The following is a 22,626-nucleotide window of genomic DNA, read 5'->3' as shown; positions in this document are numbered from 1 at the left end:
AGGAGGTTCTTTAGTGCTTTCCAATATTTTTCGTAGATAGCTAGGGTCTGGAGTATTGGTTTTTGTGGGTACACCTCTGATAAACCCACCCGAGATTAACTCGCTCACTTTTCTAGATTAGATTTGCTCGGGACTAGCAAATAATAAGTTTGGGGGTATTTGATAGACACATTTATGTGTCTATTTTCATCTCTTTTGTATATTTTGTTAGTACCCATTTGTTCTTATTACGGTGTTTTTATGTTTGTTTAGGTGTTTTTGGAGAAAATACCCTTCTGTGTAAAGAGTTGCTCAAAAAGTGATGATTTACACCCCGGAGAAAAGTACTAAAGGCACCCCAGAAATGCACCGGAAACGTCCCAGAAATGTCCCGGAGGAACCCAGAAAAATTACTATTTCCATCCAAGAATTACTATTTCAGCCCAAATTGCTAAATGGACACCCGTACAGGATTAGGGGGAGGACATTTTGTTCTCAAAAATTCAAATTTTGAGAAATGGCGGGAAACCAAGAACAGGTTCTGGCAGATTTTTGTTTCTATTTTTGAACGATCTACAAAGAGATTCAATGGCTGAAACTTGGTGGGATTGTTCCTGGGACATGTATAAATCTATTGGTTGCGCTCTGGTCGATCGAATTTGGCTAGGATTAGCTAGGGAAGTCACGGGAAGAAAACAGAGATGCACGTGCAGGAAAGGGATAATCGTGAGTTCTGGGAGGATCAATGTGTGTTCTGATGATGTGTGAGGGTTCGAGCGACATCTTGGGTGATGACTAGATGATTTGGAACGTTCTGGGGGATATCTAACGCGTGAAGAATCTAATTCAGGAAACTTTTTCTCAAGAAAATAAAAAAAAAAGATATTCCGAGTTATGAAGATTTATACGAGTTAATGAGAGGGATTAAAGGCTTCTGGAGGGTATAAAAGGACCCCTTGGGTCGAGTAGAAGGCGGTCGAGAGTTGGGAGGAGAGAAGGAACGCTGCAGAATCGAGAACCATGATTTCTCTCTGCTGTTGCTGCTGCCATTGATGAAGATGAAGAACACGAAGAACAGACAGCCAGAGACCGTCGTTCTTCAACAGAGTCTAAGACGTACAACCGTGGGTCGTAATGTGGGTCGTAGTTCGTGGTACAACAGCAGTTATCATTTATCGTTCTTCTTGTAACAGCTGAACATCGCCTTTGCAACAGTTATTTCTGTTACGATTTTTCTGTTCAATTGTTTTACACCTTTTCATCATTTGTAAACCACTTTTTGAGCAATAAATAATTATTTTGAGAGCATTTTTACTATGATGAGCTAAAACCCAACACTGGGACGACGGAGGAGGCCAAATTTCATACTTGGGGTAATTTCATTAATTCTTTTATTTACTTTTTGCACTAATTTTAACTGAATTAAGATTTTAAATTAATTACTTGTGATTTCATTTGATGGAGTATGCTTAGTCCTAGGGATTTTTGATATGCCATGCTTAAGAAATACAAGTAATATTTTATAAAATATATCTTGGCAATAAACTAGAGTTAATATTTGTTTTGTTTTGAACTATAATCGCCTAGAATTAAATTCTGAACCACTTGAAAATGAAAAATGGCCAAATCTTTAGTCCCAGTATCTCTCGCCCATTGTGACAAATATTGTGTATATATTTTTATTTTTAAATCTATTCAAGTACGAGCAACGAACTTTTACTACCCCTTTCAAAACTACAACATTAATATTAACCAAAAGAAAATTAACTCTGTGTGACCATTTTTTTCAAAAAAAAAAAGTTTTCTAAATGTGTAAAAAAGGTATAATAAAATATATTCTCCCATTTCAACCGAACTTGAAAGATAAGATAACATTTTTTTTTCCTTTTCTTCGCAGAATGAGTGTCACTGTTCCCTTCTCATACATTTATTGTAGGGAATGTTGTTTAAAAGACCTACAAATATGTTTAGTGCACCCTCTCAAACACTTGTCTAACTAACCTTCCTTAGATTTGCAGGTAATGAGGAATGGCCTAAAAGTAGATAAATTTTTTTTTTCTCATTTAAAAGTGGTGAGTGGTTGTATACCACATATGTAAGTTTCACAATGATATTATTTAAAACACTTATCTAACTAACTTTCACAATGATATTATTTAAAAACAAAAAGATGTATACCACGTATTTAAGTTTTTTTATTTCTTCCCTAGGTACTTAATACAAAATTACATTTTTAACTTGAATAGAAAAATCATATTTTAAAATACTTAGAATAGTCTAGCAAGTTAATTAAAATACATTAATTCAAAAAATTTGAGTGCTACGTTCCTACTAAATAATATTTGGAAATGCACCTATAGCTAATATCGCATGTTTTCAAATTTGTTAAGTGGCCTAAGCTTAATTTTGTACATCAATTCCCCCTTCTTAAGAAAAACTCGTCCTCGAGTTGTCGATGCATAATATGAATATATATCTCCACGAAATGTATATATTTCCTCCACATGAAAAATATCAGAGATGTTACATTCTGGAGGAAGACCTATATCATAACCATGTCACTGACTTTCTTTAAAATTTTAAAACAACCATATTTCTTCATTGTAGTTTTGTAGGTAATCACTGTAAAACGATCTTTCGTAAGATGAATCATCACTGAACCTTTTTCTTGAAATGTTAAAACGTATATGTTTATTGGCAACTTCTTTGTATTTTACCTTTGAATAAATTATTTGGAAAGGAATTTTTCTTGTAGATCGGTTTAATTAAGTGTTGAACGCAAACTCATATGAGGAAGAAGAATATCCCATTATTTATTGTTATCAACATACTTAGATCGAATTAGATTTTTTAAAGAACGATTAACAACCTACGTTGGCCATTATTTTGCGGATGAGAAGTGATACTGAATTGAAAACTAATGCCTAAGCTAATCTAAATACACTCTTCCAAAAATAACTCAACAATTTCTGTCACGATCAGAAGTAATTGATTTTGCTACCCCATGAAACAAACTATAAGAATATAAGCGATTAGGAAGTCTAACATACTACTTATGATAAGCAATATCAAAAAACAAATCTACCTAAGTAATTATTTTAGGCTCCTACCAAGGAAAAATTACCCGAAGTAATCTTCCTTTACTTCGATAAGCCTAACTAGGTTAGATGACTAGTTTATTATCAGGAGCCGATTATACTTCAATAGTTATACTTATTTCGATAAACCAACACTATGACCAGAATTAAATTAGTTTTCTTATTAGGAAAGCGATAATAGGAATAATCATTACCCCACTTTTATAGGATAAACTGGAATATGAATCCATCTACTTACTGATAAGCACGTAACTGCATCCAATTTACACCAACAACTACATTAGCTAGGAATCATCATTCCACTAAAAATAAGTTATTGTTTTAATGGTTTTAAACATATAATTTCTTTGATGGATTATGCTTAGAAGATCCAGATAATATTTGTGAGTCAATTATTAGTTTCGTATGATTTTCTCGCTAATACAATTTGGTGGTGCATGCTTTGGTTTAGTCTTTTGATGTGCTGGTATACTAGTGATATTTGCGATTCGATATACATATAATAACTGATGTCAATAAAAATAAAAAGAACTATATACTCAAAATTATGTTTCTTTTCAGTAATTGAAAATAAGTAGTAGTAGATACCATAAAACCCTGGTGTCACAGGTTCAAACTATCCAAATGCAACAACCAACCTTGACAATGGCATTATGCTCCACAACACAGTTCATCCAACTCACCCTTAGACAATTTCTTTACTTCTTGTCCAAAAATCTATTCAGCCCATACAAAAAAGAGGTTATGCTGACAATCAATGCAAGTCAATAAATTAAACCAGCATACACACTCCGCTTGATGCGTAAAACAATAAGACAAATGCACCAACAAAAATTCTATGTAATCTTGGCCGAAGACTTATTATTGCAGCATACTTAGGGTAACCCAACTCTTCTCGAGATCAGGCTTATATAGCCTTACAAAATCTATAGACAAGTAACTAACTAGCAGTTACAGATTTACTTTATAAGGCAGTTGGCCAACCGTGCAAACTTTCCCAACTACTGTCCTAAACCCAAACAGGCAATTCCTAGTCTTTTAGAATGCATAAAGTAATCACCAACTCGTGTAACCAACTTTTAACCATCAATACCATGTTCCTAGAACATGTCATTTAGCCTTGTTGCATCATGATAGATTTCACTAGACAAAGGCTGGACATCATTGTTGAGCATCATTCTCCTAATGATAAAAGTGTGTAATGCAAACCTTGCTTGCATCCATGCATCCCACATGTATATATACTATATTTCAATCTCATTTGGCACCTCTTGATGCTATATCGCATCTTTGTATGTCCAAACCATGTTTGGTCCATGCCTTGGCCTAGTTGCAACTCTGAATACGCCACCGCATATCTGGCATATACCATGTTGCCAATAATGCACCACTATTGCGCATTATTACTAGGACGCTTTACCGACGGGTCATAGACCTCCCCCATCAGCTGAACTCGACGCCCTTGTCGATTATTTTTGTTGTAGGTAAGTTGGAATTTGTTCTTCAAATTGCCACAATGTAGTATCATTCACCCAAGAAGCTTCGGAGTATGGTAAACCATGCCACTTTACTGAATAATATGTTCTCATATTCTTCTTGCTTTGACCCTTAACTCGATCATCAAGTATAGCCTCAACTTTTTTGTCAAATTGTGATCTAATTACTGGTGTTGCACGCTTTTCTTGTTGTCTCAAAGTATCTAGCAAATCAAGATGGTACTTTTTCAAGAAGCTGACATGAAAAGTGGGATGCACTTTCAGTCGTTCCGGTAAAACGAGTCTGTAAGCCACTTTACTAACTCTTTTCGTCTCTTCAAAAGAACCATTGCATCTTGGAATTAGGCCTCTGTGCACTGTCTTGCTAGAAATGTTCTTCCAAATTTGGGGCGTTATCTTCAAAAAAACCATATCTCCTACCTCAAATTCCACATCTCTGCGATGTAATTCATCATACTTATGTATTAGACCTTGCATAACGATATGCTGCTTGACATGATCCTTTCTTCTTAGAATTTGGCACCTTATAAGGGGTTAATGGTTGTTGTCCTTTTTCTAACTCAAAAGGTTTCAACTCCGTTGATGAACTCTTGTACAAATTATAAAAAAAATGGGTCGTACCCATCAACGACGCCCAGTTTCCTGGCTTGCAGTCACATAATGATGCAAATACTCTTCTAACAATGCATATATTATCTCCGTCTGACCATCGGTTTGGGGATGATTTCTAGTAGAAAAATTTAGTTTAGACCCAAGCAATCTTAACAAAGCAGTCCAAAATCTGCCTGTAAACCGTGAGTCTCTATCACTCAAAATGTCTTGCGGAAGTCCGTTAATAAAGTCCATCGAAAAGCACTTCCATGGATTTTCTGGAATCAATAAAGGCTGTAGAAATACTTCTACATTCCTTTTTCCCATCTTATCCAGTTGACACGCTACATGTGTCCTCACATACAATTCAACATCTTTTTTCATCTTAGGCCAGTAATAGGAACAAGCTATCAAAGTACGTGTTCGTTCCATGCCTAGATGACCTGCCTAAATGGAATCATGCGTCTCTCGCAAGAGTTCCCTTCTCAATGCACTTGCACTAGGTACATAAACTTTGAAAGTCACGTGACACATTAATCGAATCAACATTAGGTTTTTCTACTACCATGTTTTTCTTCTCGTCTTTATAGGTTGGATCGCACCAAACAAAAATTGTTAGATTCAATCGTGTTTTCCTGCTCTAATTTCAATTGAAATGACGAAGGTACTAAGTAAACCACAATCTTTTCGATATCAACCTATTTAAGAGAAACCTTTTGTCATCTAATACATGAAAGCACTTTCTTGGAAATCTCAGCAACAAGATGCGCAATTGGTATATAGAATACGTCCAAGCTGAACCAAACTATATGGATCAAACCAATAGACTGATCTAGGATCAAATGATCTAGAATAAAATGATCATATCTGAAATCATCAATCCTTAAACTAGTTCGAGTAATCTTATATCAGAAGAGAAGGATCACAGAATAACCAAGCTGTATCTATCTAGGTTCAACTATACCGTTAGTCAATCAAATCAATAATCGAAAACTAAATAAACCATATAAATTAGTTTCTCAACAACAATACTTCAAGTGCTATTATTTGATCCCATATAAGTCTTTAAACGAAGCACCCATAAGAGATTCACCTAATTAGGATGCTCTTCTCTCGAATGAGTATTACAAGAATATTCCAGCGGGCTTCCCATACAATAGGTTAGATCAGTGTGTCCCAGCATAAGTTTATAAGAATGAAAAATTTCACTATTTATAATGACCAAGGTAGCTAGTTTGGACAACTAGGATTTCCAAATCCGTAAATACTAAAGATGTGCCTTAAATATCTATTTTCATTTTTGTAATATTCCAACTTTGACCCAACGAATGACAACCAAATATTATCTAGATAAACCATATACTTCGCTTATATAGTTACAAGTAATATGCTTTAATTATTGAGAAATTAAAACCATATAAATTTCGATATCACAAAGATATTTAGAATATTTCGATTTGAGACATTACCTTGAATATCAAGGAATATACTTGAAATTAAGTAATAAGAGTTTAACACATGATCAAATACTATGTCGGCATCTTGTGAACTTTTCACAACCTAACTGTATTTCCGATAGTTACCTAAATCTTAAGTTGTCAGAATAACATTTTGATAGTTAATATTAAGGATCGGTCCAGCTAGAGATATTTGGTGCCGGTCCTCGTAGAAATCCTTGTAAAAATGGATTGGTCTTACTAGAGTTACTTAGGATCGATTCTAGAATAAATTCTCTCCTTTCAACCACAGAGAAAGTTTCAAAAGTCTACAATTTCTTAAACTCATGTAATTAAACATAGATTGTGAGGATGGAATCAACCCAAAAGTGTAACACACTAACTAACAAAAAACTACCAAATTGTGTTATATTAAACACACAAAATTCAAATAATAAACATTATGCTTCATAATCTAATATGACAAAGATGTATAAAACAACTATTATATGCTTCCATGACGCGTTGACCATAATATAATGATTAAGTCACTAACACATAAGAAGCTTAGTTTGATTCTTCCGTTTGTAATTGCTGGTTAAATTCAACATTGTACTCAGTTTGTCAAATCGTTTTTTCATTAGGATGATATTGTTTCGATGTAATTCTGAGTTGTATTTTTTTTTGGGTGGGTTTTCTCGAGAAATACAAACTTTCTAAGGAATTCAACTCAATTTTTATATGTGTAATCCATTCTTTAGTCAAGACTCTCAGATCGAGCTTTGTCTATACGTGACCCTACTTAGAATGCCTTTTTATTGGCACTGTTAATACTAATACGGTACAACAAACTGTTGTCTACAATGTCATCTCGAAGAAACTGTTAATATTAATACGATACGACAAAGTATTGTTGATATAAATATATCAAACCGTATTAGGAGTCTTTAAAACTTTGTTCGAAAAAAAGGACATGGAGAGAATTTTTATAGTTTAAACTTTTTTACGGAAGAAATCTGAGCTAAGTAGTGGGATACTATCAATTTAGACGTGGCTACTAATACATTTCTTTCAAATTTATACAGTAAAAAAGATTTTCCACATGGGAGGGGGCGGGCTAAAGCCCCACCTAGCCTCCGCTGCCGTCACCACCACCACCACCACCACCACCACCACCACCACCACCATAGGTTTGTCCGTACCAAGTATGCCAGATTTACAACCTAAAGTTCAACTAATTGTTTGGATGCAGTCCCTTCGTGATTTTGATATGAGGCAAACTTATCTCAGAAGCAAAAACATTTTATAAAAATCGACTTTTAGAAGTTAAAAAATGATAGAATAAAATTTCAGAACGATTTCTAATAACAAAAAGACCCAAATTTTTGTGAAATAAAACATCTCAAACACGTGTTTTGGTTCATAAAAAACTGATTTTTTGCTTTTAAAAATTATTTAAAAATAATATATCCGAAAACTGATTTCTTGTTTTTTCACAAAGCCGCTTCTCACTGTCATCTTTTGTTTTCCTGTTTTAAAATAATTTTCAAAACATTGACCGAATAGCCAAGGAAATCAGTCTCCGGGGTACAAGTTTATCTCTTCTATTTCTGCACAAAAGAGAAAAAGGAGCTTTTTTTTTTGAAAAACCCTTCCATATCTCTTCTAGGGTTTCAGATTTCACCATCACGAACCAACAATCAATCATGTACAGAGCTTCAAGTTCTCGACTCAGAGGAGCACTCAAGGTAATCCTCAACAACAATCTTACTTCATTTATTTATTTTACACTCACACTCCTTTCATCGATCTAGCTTTCTTCTAATTTTTTCTGTTTTTTTTCCATTGATCAAAATGTAGAGTTACGATCGCAATAGGTTTGCTGCATATTCTTCTGGAACTTTGTTCAACTGTCTTGCTGGAGAAAACTCTAAAACTCTACCCCCTCTTAATATCCCTTTACCTGGTATTATCAATTCAACTCCCCTTCCTGATTTTGTCCGACCATCTAAGACTAAGATGACAATGTTACCTAATGGTGTCCGCATTGCATCGCAGGCTTCTTCGGCATTGTTGAATTTACTTTTTCGGCAACATTTTACCTTGTTTCATTTATCCTGTGATATTGAGCTGGGGATTGTTTTGGTTATAGGATCCTGTTGCATCGATTGGATTGTTTGTTGATTGTGGTTCGATATATGAGACACCGAATAGGAATCATATGAGAGTTGTTAGAGAAGTGGAGGCAATTGGTGGAAATGTGACCTCCTCGGCTTCTCGTGACCAGATGGCTTATACTTATAATGCTTTAAAGATTTATGCACCTCATATGGTTGAGTTGCTTGTCGATTCTGTGATAAACCCGGTGTTCCTTGATTTGGAAATTGAGGAACAGGTGTGTTTTTGTTTAGCATCTTCTGGAATGATTCAATGTTGTAAAAGGTTTTTATAGCTGATGTTTATGGAAGTTCTGTTCCTATCAATGCAGCTCCATAAGGTGAAAGAAGAGATTCAAGAACTTAAAAAAAAAATCCTCAGAGGTTAATTTTGGAAGAGCTTCATTCTGCTGGATACACTGGTGCACTGGAAAATCCTCTTTTGGCTCCTGAAGATGCAATAGAGAGATTAAATGGAGATATCTTGGAGAAATTTATTACTGTAAGTTCAAAATCCATAACATTATGTCGCTTGTTGCTTTTGTATATGCTTGTATTTTAACCCCGCAATATGATTATTTGCTTTGACTCTTGGGTTCTTTCTAATTTTAGACTGAATATATTGCACTTTGAGACTTTCAGGAAAATTATACAGCTCCTCGTATTGTACTATCCGCATATGGACTTGAACACGAGGAACTCTTAACTATTGCAGAGCCACTTCTATCTGACCTTCCTTCGGTTCCTCATCCAATGGAGCCAGAATCTGTATATAATGGAGGAGAGTTTCGTTGTCAAGCTGAAACACCGGTGTGTAAATGCCATCTCTTTTTCATTTTCTCTTTGCTGGAAACAATTTATCAGCGATCTTTACCTTTTCTAATATACTTTCCCCTTCGTTTTGATGGCAGACCACAGATATAGCTATTGCATTTGAAATTCCTGGTGGCTGTCAAGCAGAAAAAAAGTCTGTGCAATTGGCTGTCCTTCAGGTCCTGAATTTGAATCTTGTCATTCCAGGCTGCACCTTCTTCTTTTTTTCTTTTTAAAAAAAAATAATAAATCATTTTCAAGCATTCGCTAAGTCGGTTTATCCAAAGTGCAGTTAGAATTGTGCTATTTATTTTCATTTATCACTGTTGCTGTTAATCTTTAGACGTTCCTGTTTCCCTTTATTTATCTGCTTAATGTCAAGATTAAAACTAGCACTTGCCATCTTCTTGCAGTTGCTCATGGGAGGTGGTGGTTCTTTCTCAGCTGGGGGTCCAGGGAAAGGAATGCACTCACGATTATGTAAGTTATACATCTTGTTCAACTTGATTGACACTGCTTCAAAAAAATAGAAAAAAAAAAAGAAATTTGATTAACACTAAGGGTAGACAATGAATATTTATGTTCCTTTTCCATTTTTTATGTGTATTGATAGGCTTAATTTACATTGTTGTAGTCCATATATGTTTTCTTATGCGTTATTTCAATTTTCTTATCTATTCAATTTTTTATTGTTTTCCTGATAATTTTATATGCAGATCGCCGTGTCCTACTTGAACATTCGGAAATACAAACATTTACATCATTCAACTTCCTATATGATAGAACTGGTCTTTTGGCATTTATGCCACAACTGTAAGTACATACCTACATGTTCTCTCTTACTATGAATTTCGTTGTTCGCTCTCATTGTGTCCGAACTCTATGTTTATCTGTTTTCCCACTAAATTGATCGCTTATTAGATCGATCCGCCTTACTGAGTCTTGTCTATTTGAAAAGTTGATCTTTTAGCTGCATATTCACTACTTTGAACTTTCATCTTATTGTTATTAGTTTTAAGTTTACTTTGGAATGAAGAAGAAATGTAAAATCTTTCGGTGATACTGGATAGAGTTGTTTATTTTTACTGTCGAGTGAAGGGTCATTTCGATCATTAAGAACCAAATCAAAGATAAACCATCCGAATTGATGAAGCTTTTCTATTCTTCATCTTCTCGATCGCACTACCATCGTCCTTTACAGGTTCCACCAGGTAACAAGTACCCCATGAGTCATATCCCAGTGTAATACAAAGTATGCAGCCATAGGATCCATACTTTTATTGTTATTATTATCACAAATAAAGTTATGGAGCACAATTTTATTAGTGAAGTTTTTAATCTTCTATGCTTAATGTACTATTTGGGAGAGGTTAGAATAAGAGGTATGTATGGATCTGATATCTAATTAGAAGAAGTTTTTTTTTTAGAAATACAAACTTTGTAAGATAATCAACTCAAATTTTTGCATGGGACTCATTCTTTAGTCAGGACTCTGTCTCTGTTAGCGCTTTGCTTGTATGTGATCCCAATTAGAATACCTTTCTATTGACAATGCTGTTTTTTTCTCTACTTTTTTTTATCTATTGCATTTACTGACTCTCGTAACTGGTGGTTATATTTCAATGTTCAATCATGTTATATATTGTGTACATTCTTGTATTCTGGAATTAGTTAAAACATCTTTGTTTAAATCTCTATGATCATAATTTTCTTATGGGCATCAAGTAATGGCCAGTGGTCATATCTTGACGTGTATGTACCATACATAAAAGTGTTGCGGTGTTATTTTGTGAATGACCTTGGGTGCTGATTTTTTTCCTTTCCTTTTCTTGTACTAGGAATCTGACTTTGTTCCTTCAGCTGTTAAATTGATAGTAACAGAATTTCGGGAGGTTGCCATATCTGGAAACGGTTTGCTCCACTCTTTATCTTTTTGAATAGTCCGGCTTATTGGTTTTGTTCTTTGGAAGTAGTTTCTGAAAGTCATTTCTTTTGTGGCAGTGAAAGAGGTCGAACTAAGGAGAGCAAAGGAGGCAACTAAATCTGCAGTCCTGATGAATCTAGATTCAAGAGTACGAATCCTTGTCTTCTTTATTTTTCTTTATAAAAAGTGCAAATTCGCAATGTTTATGTATTAGCATGCTTTATAAGTTATAACAAAATAAGGCTGCTATTTTTCTAGTCACGTATTTGAATCTTGTAATTTCTCCAGACAGTCGCATCAGAAGATATAGGGAGACAAATATTGACATATAAATAGAGGTGAGGACTGCTTCATTGACACTTTTGTGCATTATAGCTACAGTTGTATCTTTGTTGCTCTCTGTCTCTTGTTTTTTTTTCGTCATTATGAAGACGACCCATTTTCTGTGAGTTCCGAGTCCCCCTCTAAATCAATCTTAGTTGCAGGATGTTCCATGCATGAACTCTTTAGAATTACCCGAAGACCTTGATTTACATTTGGTGATTTCGGGAAACAGTAACTTCTTAAATGCAATCCTCTTTTGCAGGAAACCGGTTGAAGAACTCATGAATGCAGTAGATGCAGTTACCTTGGATGATGTTGCTTCCATTGCCCAAAGGATTATTTCTTCTCCACTCACTTTGGCGTCACATGGAGATGGTAAATCTACGAATCTGGCCTACAAGTTATTCGCTTATTTACGTTGAACTTTAGTCTATCTTTATTGATCTGATAACTTATGACCTTTCAGAGAAAAGCTGAATACGAACAAGTTTCATCTTTTTTTTATTTTTCTCGACAGTTTCACGTCTTGAAAGCTATGATACTGTGACAGGCTACTTCAATTGATACGTAAAAGGGTAATACCGGAAAGGCACTCTAGTCTTGAGCCACCAATATCAACAGATTCGACTTTGTTTCTATATTTGCCGGCTTGTAATCGTAAAATGAATCTTTATATATATATATATATATATATATATATATATAAGAAGGTAGTTAGAAAAAAAAAAAAAAAACTACTAATTTATTGCCCATAAAAAAATTGCTGGGTAGTATTGGAAGTTGGAACCACGGGAAAAGGGTTGCCTATCTGGAATTTACTCTCAAGTGGTGATAATAACTTTAGTAAAATCTATAGGTTTCTGGATAACGTCAAAAGAAAAAAAAAAACTCTCATGTTTAAAATCTCAAAACCAATGAATGACCCACCTCGTAAACAGGTTCTGGCGACATGGATGTGCCAAAGCCGGTAGAGCTTTTGAATGAAAAGCCAACGCTCCTTGGAATATAGTTTTTGATTAGGAGGATTTTGAATTCACTTTTTCTTTTTTTTTTTTATAGAAAAAGAGGGATAAAAAAACCTCATACAGAATAGGGGATTGGTGCTGCTTTGGAGACTGCCGATCCTCTCATAGTTTCGAGCAACATTACTAGTAATTAAAGAGGAAAGTGTTACTGATTCGATTATCTATCCTACTAATTGCAAATTGTTGGGTAGTGCATCCACCGTGACACAATCCGAACGATGGCACATTCAGATTGGTAATGGGGCGGAGAGAGGGGAATAATCAATGGTCTAGGTTGATTGTTCCAACGTTCATGTTAGGGATCCCATCTTAAGAGTTCTCCGAGACAAAATCGGTCTCTGACAGTGAGGATTCAGAGTATGAGTAGATAGATCATCTCTTTTCCATGATATTTATATACTAGATTATTGTTGCCACGGTGAGGATGGCCGACCGAAGAAAAACGAAACACCGCAATGTCTAATGGTGTTATAAGGCTAAAATTGATATGCATCAAATTTATGGTAATTTACATAAATTTTCCCAATTTTTTATGCATCTTTTGTGGTGGTTTGCATCAATTTTTATCAGAAACAAAGGGGAAGCTTCCCAACAAAATGAAATCCCAAAATGCAGCTAGATATGGTTCCTTGCAAAAGAAAGATCCAACTCCTTGTAAACAGTGCCAAAAGTAAATTTTATACCCCTCCTAATGAAAATATTAGAGCTTTATGCAAAATCAGAGACAGCTGCATATGAAGGATCAACTTTAGAGCTTCTGCCAAAAGACCCTTAGGAAATTTAAGGGTCTGCAAGATCGAATAAAAATGGTCTGAAACAAATTTATAACGACTAAATGCAACTAAAGAAAGATTGTTGGAGATGAGAGGAAATCCTACCCCGTTTTCTTAGTTTGGTGCAGTATTAGTCCTCTTGGAACGGAAATGCTTCGGGTGCAACATTGAATGAAACCTCGAGAATTTGAGGATTCAATGCCTAACAAACTGATGTCCTTCCTGCTAAGCGGCTGGCAGAAAATTTGGTTTGGAGTAGCGATGATGGAAAACCAATCCATACCTTCTTCATCAGAAACCTTTGAAACCACGAAAAATCTTGGGACAATGAACATATCATCAACACCGAGAATCTGAGCACGACCGCTTACCCGAACAATATATGTAACCTGATAAGCTGAATCACAGGAGAATCCAGGCGAGCACACTGATCAGGCGTCGATTCTGACAAGATCAGCACCAAGGGAAAGTACTTGATATCGACATATAGGGGTGCTTCTAAGCAGTTCAAAGCCATTCCTTTTCTATCTTCTTCGTTGGGTTCAGGCATCTTGAAACCATCTTTCACCTTAATAATTCCAGTGCTCTTTTGCCTTCCAACAAGCTCCTTAACCTTGTCTCCTTCCTATTCCCAAGCTCGACCAACAAACTCAGTAGTAAATCCAGTGAAAATACCATCACCACCGGTGAGAGCAAATTTGGTGAATTTATAGTTCTATGCTCATACATACTTCACGTGTGTCTAACAGCATCAGGACATTGCTAAACAAACACCCAACTACTTCATTTAGAAAAGAATATAAAATGGTTCAAAACCCGGGAGACAAAAATATGCTCATTGGCGATCGATTTTGTATAAAAGGGAAAGAACCTAACCCATCCTTCAGGGGAATTCTCGTTTGACAATCATGTAAACCCATAGTGGAAATGAGAAAACAGGGTTGTTAGTGCGAGAAAATGACAAATGTGGATCCAGGTGACAGGGTTTTCTTCTGATGCAATAACTTAATGCAGATAAGCTCTGTAAGGAGATGGATTATAGACGTCAAGTTGCTTTCTCACTGAATAAAAAATAAAAAACACAAAACAGAATTTAAACCATGTTGGCGACAACCGCGGATATGAGGTCAGTCCGGCAAAGAGGACAGGTAGTTTTCGAAATAAACCAAGTACCAACACAACGAGGGTGGTAGACATGCTTGCATGGCAATAATGTCAGCTTATCTCCACCCCTAAACTCGATTAAACAGATAGCACACTCTCTTTTTTCTGTTCCTGCTGCTGTACGATGATCCTTCTGAAAATCGGAGTAGACCAATACTGGAAACATTTGGAGCGCAGCAGCTGATTGATTTAGTCCTTGGGCGGTGGCCGCAGCAACAGCAACATTATTATTACGTCTATCAAGGTAGCATTGGGCTTTGAAGATGAAAAAAAAAAGTAGAAAACATGCCAAGGATAAATCCAAGATAGTCTCGACGGGAAAAACAAAGTCGTGTATAGTAATTTTGTTGTCTGCAGGTGCACGACCATCAGTATCGCTTTGTGCACAATTGTATGGTGGTGTTAATAGGATTACTAGGACTAGGATGAGTACTAAGTTGATACTCTTTGTGAACATCATGATGATGATTTTCTTCTTCTTTGATCTGTCATATGATTATCTTCTTTAGGCAAATTGAATGAGAGTTCATGCTTAACAGATCAAGCAAAGATGGAGATGGAGATGCGTTACTGAGAGTTTCAGTTTTATCGGTTAGGAATTTGCATTAGCAAAAAAGAGTCCGGTTAGGAAAGGAGAATTTCTTTTAGTATGTAAAACAAAGTCGTGCAATTTTGGTTTGATAGGAACTCGGAAATTTTATTTTAACTACTGGATACTAAGCGAGAACATTAGGGTCAGAATTAGAGGGGGCTTGGTTACTGTTGTCAGCCTAGGTAAATAATTTTGTTAGTGTACCTGCATTCGCGCCCACTTTTAACACTAAAATTTTTGAGAAGAATATAATTTTTTGCTTAAAAAGAGTTGAATACATTCTTATTTGTACCCGTTATGTGGAAAAGCTTTTAAAATATGGATTTTTTTTCTTAAAATTCAGATCTGTATTTTAAAAGACGCGAAAATTTAAAGGATTTCACGGCCAAACGAAAGTTTTGAATAATTCTACGCTCGCCAAAAAGAAGCACAAATTTTACTTGTAAAACTTGTTTGTAAAAATCATGGTGTTAAGTTGGTTGTGCATGATTTTTTGTTCGGATTTGAGTCCGGATTTGAATCTGCCTCTAGTAGAACTGAGTTAGATGTCAGATTCTAATGTCTGATCTGATTCAACTAATATATCCTATCTGACTCAGAGTTACTTGGATCATGTACAAAATCACATATACCACCGCATGAGAAGCTAGAACTGTGATGTCTGATTGGAGATCTGATTCAGCTCACATATCTGATCCGACTCGGAGTAGGACACATATTTTTGGGTTGAAATAAGTAAACTCCATTCCATTCTCTCATTTTTGAGCTTCGTTCTGCTGGGGAAGAGGAAGGATCCTAACAAAATTTCTAGGGTTTAAGGTTTTTAAAATTTCCCAATCATCATCGATTCATCATGCTTTAATCCAATTCCAGATCTAGCATTCCACAATCATCACCATCATGTTTACTCCCCGTAGAGCTTCAAATCTTTTTAGAACCAGACTACATTGTTTAAGAGCAGTAGAAGCAGCAGCTCCTCCCCAAACATATCAATCGAAATCAAACATTCTTCATCAAATTTCACAAAATCAACCAATTAATCTTCATCAGACCCAACCACATCATCGAAATTTCTTCACATTTCTTGGTTCTAACTCACAATCAGATGCAAAGAGTAACGGGGAAGAACAACAACGACAACAAGAAGATGAAGGTGAAAATCTGGAAGATGGGATCGATGAGCTCGGTGATTCTTCTACTAAGGAAGAAGATGCAGTACCCAAGGCTGAGGAAAAGGAGGAGGTAAGAACTGTTTCTTTCAGTCTATTTAATGTAGTAGCCAGTGCACCTTCAAGGGATGTTTATGCAGCACTTGATAAGTCTATGGAAGAAATTAAGGAAGTGGAGCATGTTAAGATCAGGGAAGTGTTACATAATCTTAGGAAATGCAAAATGTATGAATTTGCATATCAATTATCAAACTGGTTAGAATCAAAACACTTGTTTAACTGTGAAGAGGAGAAAGATTATGCGACTCGCCTCGATTTGATTGCTAAGAGACGCGGAATGGCATTGGCTGAGAAGTATATGAACAATTCGATTCCGGAGACGTGTAAGGGGGAGACGGTGTATGGGACTATGTTGTGGAATTATGTTAGTGTTGGTGATGTGAAGAATGCTGAACAAGTGTTTGAGAAAATGAGGGAGTTGGGGTTTCCGGTGAGTGGTTTTGTTTGTCAACAGATGATATTGTTGTATAAGAAATTTGATAAGAGGAAGATAAAGAGTGTATTGTTGTTAATGGAGGAAAATGATGTGAAGCCGACTCGGTTCACTTACCTGCTGTTGATTGATTTGAAAGGGGAGGCTAATGATATAGCAGGGATGGAAGAGTTGGTTGAAGCCCTGAAGAGTGATGGTTTGGAGTTAGATAACTATATCCGTGCCGTTTTGGCTAGACACTATATTGGTGCAGGGTTCGGTGAGAAGGCAGGGGAGATTTTGAAGGAGATGGAAGGGGAAGGTTTGGAGGAAAATCATGGTGCGTGTAAGAATTTACTTCCTCTGTATGCGGCTCTTGGTAAGGCCGATGAGGTTGAAAGGATATGGAAGGTTTGTGAAGCGGACGGTCATGCTGATGACTGCTTGGCTGCCATCAGTGCTTTTGGCAAAGTGGGAAGAGTAGAAAAGGCAGAAGAAATATTTGAAAAAAGGATCAAGTCAGGGAGGAATATCTCATCGAAGGTTTATACAGCTCTCATGGATGTTTATGTAGACCATAAGCTACTTGCAAAAGGTGAAGATTTGGTAAAAAGAATGGCAAGTTCTGGTTGTCCTATAAATCGGTTTCTTTGGGACTCTCTTGTGAAGCTCTACATAGATGCTGGGGAGGTTGAAAAAGCGGATGCAGTTTTGCAGAAGGCTCTGCAGCAATGGGATAAACGAAAGAAGCCACCATTGTATAAGTCTTTCCATGTGATAATGGATCAATATTCAAGAAGAGGTGATATTCATAACACTGAGAAGATCTTTCACCATTTAAAGCAATCGGGTTATGTGAGTAAAATTTGGGATTACCAATCTCTTCTCCAGGCTTATATAAAAGCCAAAGTTCCGGCTTATGGGTTAAGAGAGAGGATGATGGCTGATAATTTAACCCCGAACAAGTTTGTTGCTGGACAATTGGCACAGGTCGACCCTTTCAAGAAGACGGCAATATCTGATTTGCTCGATTGAGAGAGAGCATCCTAATAGGTAAAAAAAATCAACAATCCATTTGCATAAAGGCCTTTTAAGCTGTTTAATTGGTTCTCTTTAAGTATATTTCGGAATTTAAAATGTTAGATTTTGTTTATCCTTTCTTATTCATTTGCATCAATTGCTAAAACGTATACAATTAGCTAACTAGATTGACCCTATCTCAAAGGCTTAGTCAGATAACACACACAGACACGCAGGCAGACACAAAAGAGAAAGAAGAAAAATATGTTGGCTCTCGCGAGACCAGTAGACGATCACTAAACTTGTCGTCATGTTGCTCATCCTCCTCTAAACCCACCTTCTGAACCCTCTGGTGCTCTAAAGCTTTTATTGTAATTGTAGACAACCTTCTGTATGCTATTAGCTGCAAGGATGGAAAAGTAAAAATAGATGGGATTTTTAATGACTACTTGGTGTTTCTTTTCACCATCAGCAACATGGGATTAATCCTATAACTACCTATGTGCTTCTGAGTTTTTGCTCACAATGAATAACTTTAGTTTCATACCTTACAAAGTTTTAGTTCAGTATGTTTTCTTTTTTCTTTTTTTTTTTTTTTGTGGTTGTTCGATTCTGTGAATTCCAAACCTAAGCTGCCTTTCTTTTTCATACGTCAAAGTTTGATTTCAGATCGTTTCAGAGTTTTAGATACTCAGAAGCATAAAGGCTGCAGTTTTCACTCTGGGACTTGCCAATCTGTTGAATCAAATGACAATCCTGAGCACTTTCGTTTATTTGCTAGTGTGGTGATCTTATATCCTTATAGCGACACTATTAAATCCTTATGTCACTTTGTTTGTTGTCAGACTACAGTGGTAGAAAGCCTACTTGTATATATTGTGGTTGTGGTAGGTTGTGCACATCTTTTTTAACTGCATATGTTGTTGCAACATGATATATCAAGCAGGGCAGCAGCATACCCACTACTTGCATTCTTGTGAACGACTTCTTTTATGGCATGTTTGATAGGGTGAGGTTTGGGGTGTGGGTTTAAAATTATAAAGAAGTAATGGTGTCGGTATTTTAAAGGAGAGCTGTGTCTGTTAGATTTCGACCTTGATTTATTGGAAATGTAAGAACTTGGAGGAAGTTTTGTTGATGTTGTTGCTTGAATTTGTACTGAAGTTCATGAGGTGTTGCTGAAGAATAACCAAGGATTTAGAGGCCTGTTACACCAGCCATGATGTTTCACTGTCCGGGATTTCACTCTGACTTGGATATTTACACCAAAGTCATCACATACTTGGGCTTTTCTATGCTTTTCCCAGACAGCATTTAAAGATTCTAGTTTCCTAGATGGTACCCAACTTTCTTATCACTTTATTTTGAGTGGCAATATAATAAGAAAAACATTTCAACTTTTACTATTAATCTTCATTATATCTTCAGTGATCTTCTTCATCCTCCCAATCCACCCCTTTTAGTTATGGCAGACAACAGTTCTGTCCCAGAGGTAAGTTTTTCAGTTCAACACTTTTTCTTTATCTTTGTCGTTGTTTGATTTTTCTCTTAAACAATAAATCTCAAACTCAATCAGTTGTTTCTATTTATTATAGTGCAAACTCAAAAATTGAAATATGTAAAGACTTGTAAGGAATAGTGTAAAATACCTTTATGGGTTCATTATCCATGAGTTAGAGACACTGCTAAAAATCTTGTTTGACACTCTGCTTGTGATAGAAGTAGGTAGAACTATAGTTAAAAAGAAGAAGGAGAGATTAAAGTACTTTGATGTTTTGTTTTTTTTTTACTGCCTCCTTTTCTCTTCCCAATTGACAACAATAAATTCAAATATTCACATGAGAGTATATGCTAGGCCCACGGGATATAATTATTAAAGAAACCAATAACAATGAGGGTAGTTACTGTCCCAGGGAGTGAATCAGTTTTGCAGTGTTTTATCTTGTTTTTTTTATAAAAGAACAGGTAGTAGGTAGAGTGAATCAAACAGAAGCCGTGTTTAACCGTGTTTTTTATCCAACATCCCCCACAAATACATTATATGTAGGAGCTGTGAACTGTGGGTTCATAAATCACAAGCGCATCTGAAGTTAAAACAGATGGACATAAAAAGCATAGAAGTGCATACTTACATCTTTAGGGTCGAGAAGATTCCTTCGGGACTGATCAGAAGGATCTGAGTTGGACATCTATCAGCAAATGGAAAAGAAATTACTATGCACCGAAAAGAAATTGAATAATAAGTAACTACTTTATACAGTCTACCTTTGAAAGACCATCTGTAAGAGACAATACTTCAAGCGCTCCTGCTGGTGGAATAAGGGGTTCAGGAACCTATACTAAGATTGATCAAAGTAAGACTCGCTCCAGTAAAAGAATGATACTCCACGCGCTCAATTGAAGACCATCAACCGAGTATCAAGTATACAGAATCCGACTTAAAAATTGAATACCCGTCTGTTGGTAAAATACATATGCAGTTAATTAGATGATCCAGGAATAACAAAAGCCATAATGATTGGGAATAACTTTCACTCTTACCCTCTCATTTTCTTCCATTTCTTTCCTCCATATAGATAATTTACTTGCTCAGCCAGCTCACGGGTGAGCTACATGTGTTGTTTCTGATCTGCATGAACAGGTACAAGATCCGGCAGCAAATTCGTCAACATTCACACGGTCTATGCCAAGGATAGCTGTTGTTGGCTTTAAGACCTGATGATTAAAATAGTATTCTCCCTGCCACAGTTCTCCACTTCAGTGTTAGGTTGCAAAAACGGGAATTGAAGTGGTAATATGCTGGGAAGACTATTGGGAGCGAAATTGTTACATACTACAGTATCTTCTACTATGGCTTCTACTGGGGATGAGGTATCATTGCAAGTGGTTTCCTTAGGTTCACAACCATGGTCGAGGGAGAGATTCAAAAAAAGGTAATGATTTTGCATTGTCTGGTTCACCCATCTCAGATTCTATATAAAATGGTTTTTTTCCGGGAACTTCTGGGGTATCACTGACCAAAAGAGAGATGGAATGTAAAAATCAGTAACAAAACTACAGTAAGAGTAATCGAAAACCAACATGATCAGAATCCAATAATTGATCATAAATACCATAAATTTGATGAAACTAAGTACTTGTAGGCTTTCCAAAACCTCACCATATCTGGAACCACGCCAATAGACTAGACCGCCTCTTTCTTCTTGTTGCGTTACTTTGCTGGATGAAGTACTTCTGGGGATGGCTAGAGAATAGCGCACTGCCTTGCCAGACTTCTCTTTGAAAAGAATGGAGCTTCCATACAGCAAATAACGCACTGCCCCGCCAGAGTTCTCTTTGAATTGAATCATTCTATTCAGCCAGCCAATTAATTTAACAGTACTTACTAGCTACATCAGTTCTGCATGGGCATGCACATGAGACTGCACAAAGACCAAGACAGCAGATATGGTTGCATGACAAGTGACAACCAATTTTTTAGTACATATATGATAACAATTGGATACAACTTCACTTGCATCAAACAGAACCACGGAATCATAAACAAACACCAGATCTTGGAGGTATCAACGCCACAATCTAGATAAATAGCTTCTGTACTCCTTGTTCCTACGAAACATTTTTTGGTTCATTATGTAAAGTTAACTGCAGAAACATTCCAATCGTTAAACTTCTCTATTAGGGAAACTCCTACGGTGTGGAGCCAATATTAGTATGTTTGAAAATATTTCTTCCACTCATAACATGCAGGGAAGCAAAGTGAAGAGCATGGTAGAAGGTGCTTCAGTGGTGTTCATTGGTTAAAGATGCCTCAATAAACTGAATTCTACATTGTAGTTTACATTTGCGACATTACTAGCTCACCAGAACCACTAAGCAAATATCGACATTAAATCCACAGCACTTGCCGCATGTGGATCCTCAATAAAGAACAACATTTCTTACGTAATCTGCAAGGAGAACCAAAAGGGAACAACTTCAAGTTACGAAAGCAGATAAAAACAATGTAAGTTCTTTGAGCCACAAAAAGAAACCATAAACCAAACCAACCTGAAGAATAATACAATCTTTAATTGCACCAAGTTAGTGTACAGACTCAGTAGGTTGTACTCCAGATACAATCCTTTTCCTGCAAATAGAACATTTTCAAAGTTGAATTCCCCAAATTCAACAATTCCAATCCTAATTATCAAAAAAGACTCAAACTTTAAATTACAAACTGTAAAATTCATATGCTTTGCATCAATCACTACCACAAATACTGAAAAGGGTACAGTTTTTATGATTCCCTAAGTGTTTAAATACTAAGAAATGAAATGCAACTTACTTCACGGAGCTAATTGTACTGGTGGTAGAAGAATCAGAAGTTTCAGAAGCGTTGTTGCTTTGAGAAATGGCAATGATGAGGACGAATTTCTTAAGGTTTTATAAGAACCCCACTTCGAATTTGACAAAAAGAAAAATACATAATCAAATAATTAGGATTCACAGAAAGAGCTAAAAAGAGAGAGAGAGGGGGAGAGAGACTGTACAATGAAGAAGGGAAATAAGGGAAGAAGTAGAGAGCGACTGAGAAACTGGGAGATCACTGCTC

General features: G+C 36.1%; 1 protein-coding gene, 1 long non-coding RNA gene and 2 pseudogenes across 5 annotated transcripts; 2 read left to right on the top strand and 2 right to left on the bottom strand.

Annotated features, from left to right (window-relative positions):
- The first annotated feature begins 8,199 nt into the window (after nucleotides 1-8,199).
- LOC113300562 lies at nucleotides 8,200-12,474 on the top strand (annotated as a pseudogene).
- Nucleotides 12,475-13,705: 1,231 nt separating this feature from the next.
- Nucleotides 13,706-15,581, bottom strand: LOC113294271 (annotated as a pseudogene).
- Nucleotides 15,582-16,143: 562 nt separating this feature from the next.
- On the top strand, nucleotides 16,144-19,678 carry LOC113296577 (pentatricopeptide repeat-containing protein At1g80270, mitochondrial-like). 4 transcript variants are annotated; one of them, XM_026544879.1, is made up of 2 exons: nucleotides 16,144-18,065; nucleotides 18,979-19,678. In XM_026544879.1, exon 1 carries the CDS (start codon nucleotides 16,272-16,274, stop codon nucleotides 18,045-18,047), a length of 1,776 nt encoding a protein of 591 aa, XP_026400664.1. In that variant the 5' UTR covers nucleotides 16,144-16,271; the 3' UTR covers nucleotides 18,048-18,065; nucleotides 18,979-19,678. The 4 variants fall into 4 exon arrangements, with proteins under 4 accessions (XP_026400664.1, XP_026400666.1, XP_026400665.1 ...); XM_026544881.1 differs by having other exon boundaries at nucleotides 19,197-19,676; XM_026544880.1 differs by having other exon boundaries at nucleotides 18,878-18,991.
- Nucleotides 19,679-19,962: 284 nt separating this feature from the next.
- LOC113296579 lies at nucleotides 19,963-22,108 on the bottom strand. The gene is made up of 4 exons (XR_003333056.1): nucleotides 21,193-22,108; nucleotides 20,574-21,045; nucleotides 20,298-20,489; nucleotides 19,963-20,221 (listed from the first exon to the last, which is right to left on the bottom strand). It is a non-coding gene; the product is annotated as an uncharacterized LOC113296579 (long non-coding RNA).
- Nucleotides 22,109-22,626: the final 518 nt, after the last annotated feature.

Source organism: Papaver somniferum, chromosome 7, assembly GCF_003573695.1.
Source record: "Papaver somniferum cultivar HN1 chromosome 7, ASM357369v1, whole genome shotgun sequence".
Lineage (NCBI taxonomy): Eukaryota > Viridiplantae > Streptophyta > Magnoliopsida > Ranunculales > Papaveraceae > Papaver > Papaver somniferum.
This window is presented reverse-complemented; position numbering and strand designations above follow the sequence as displayed.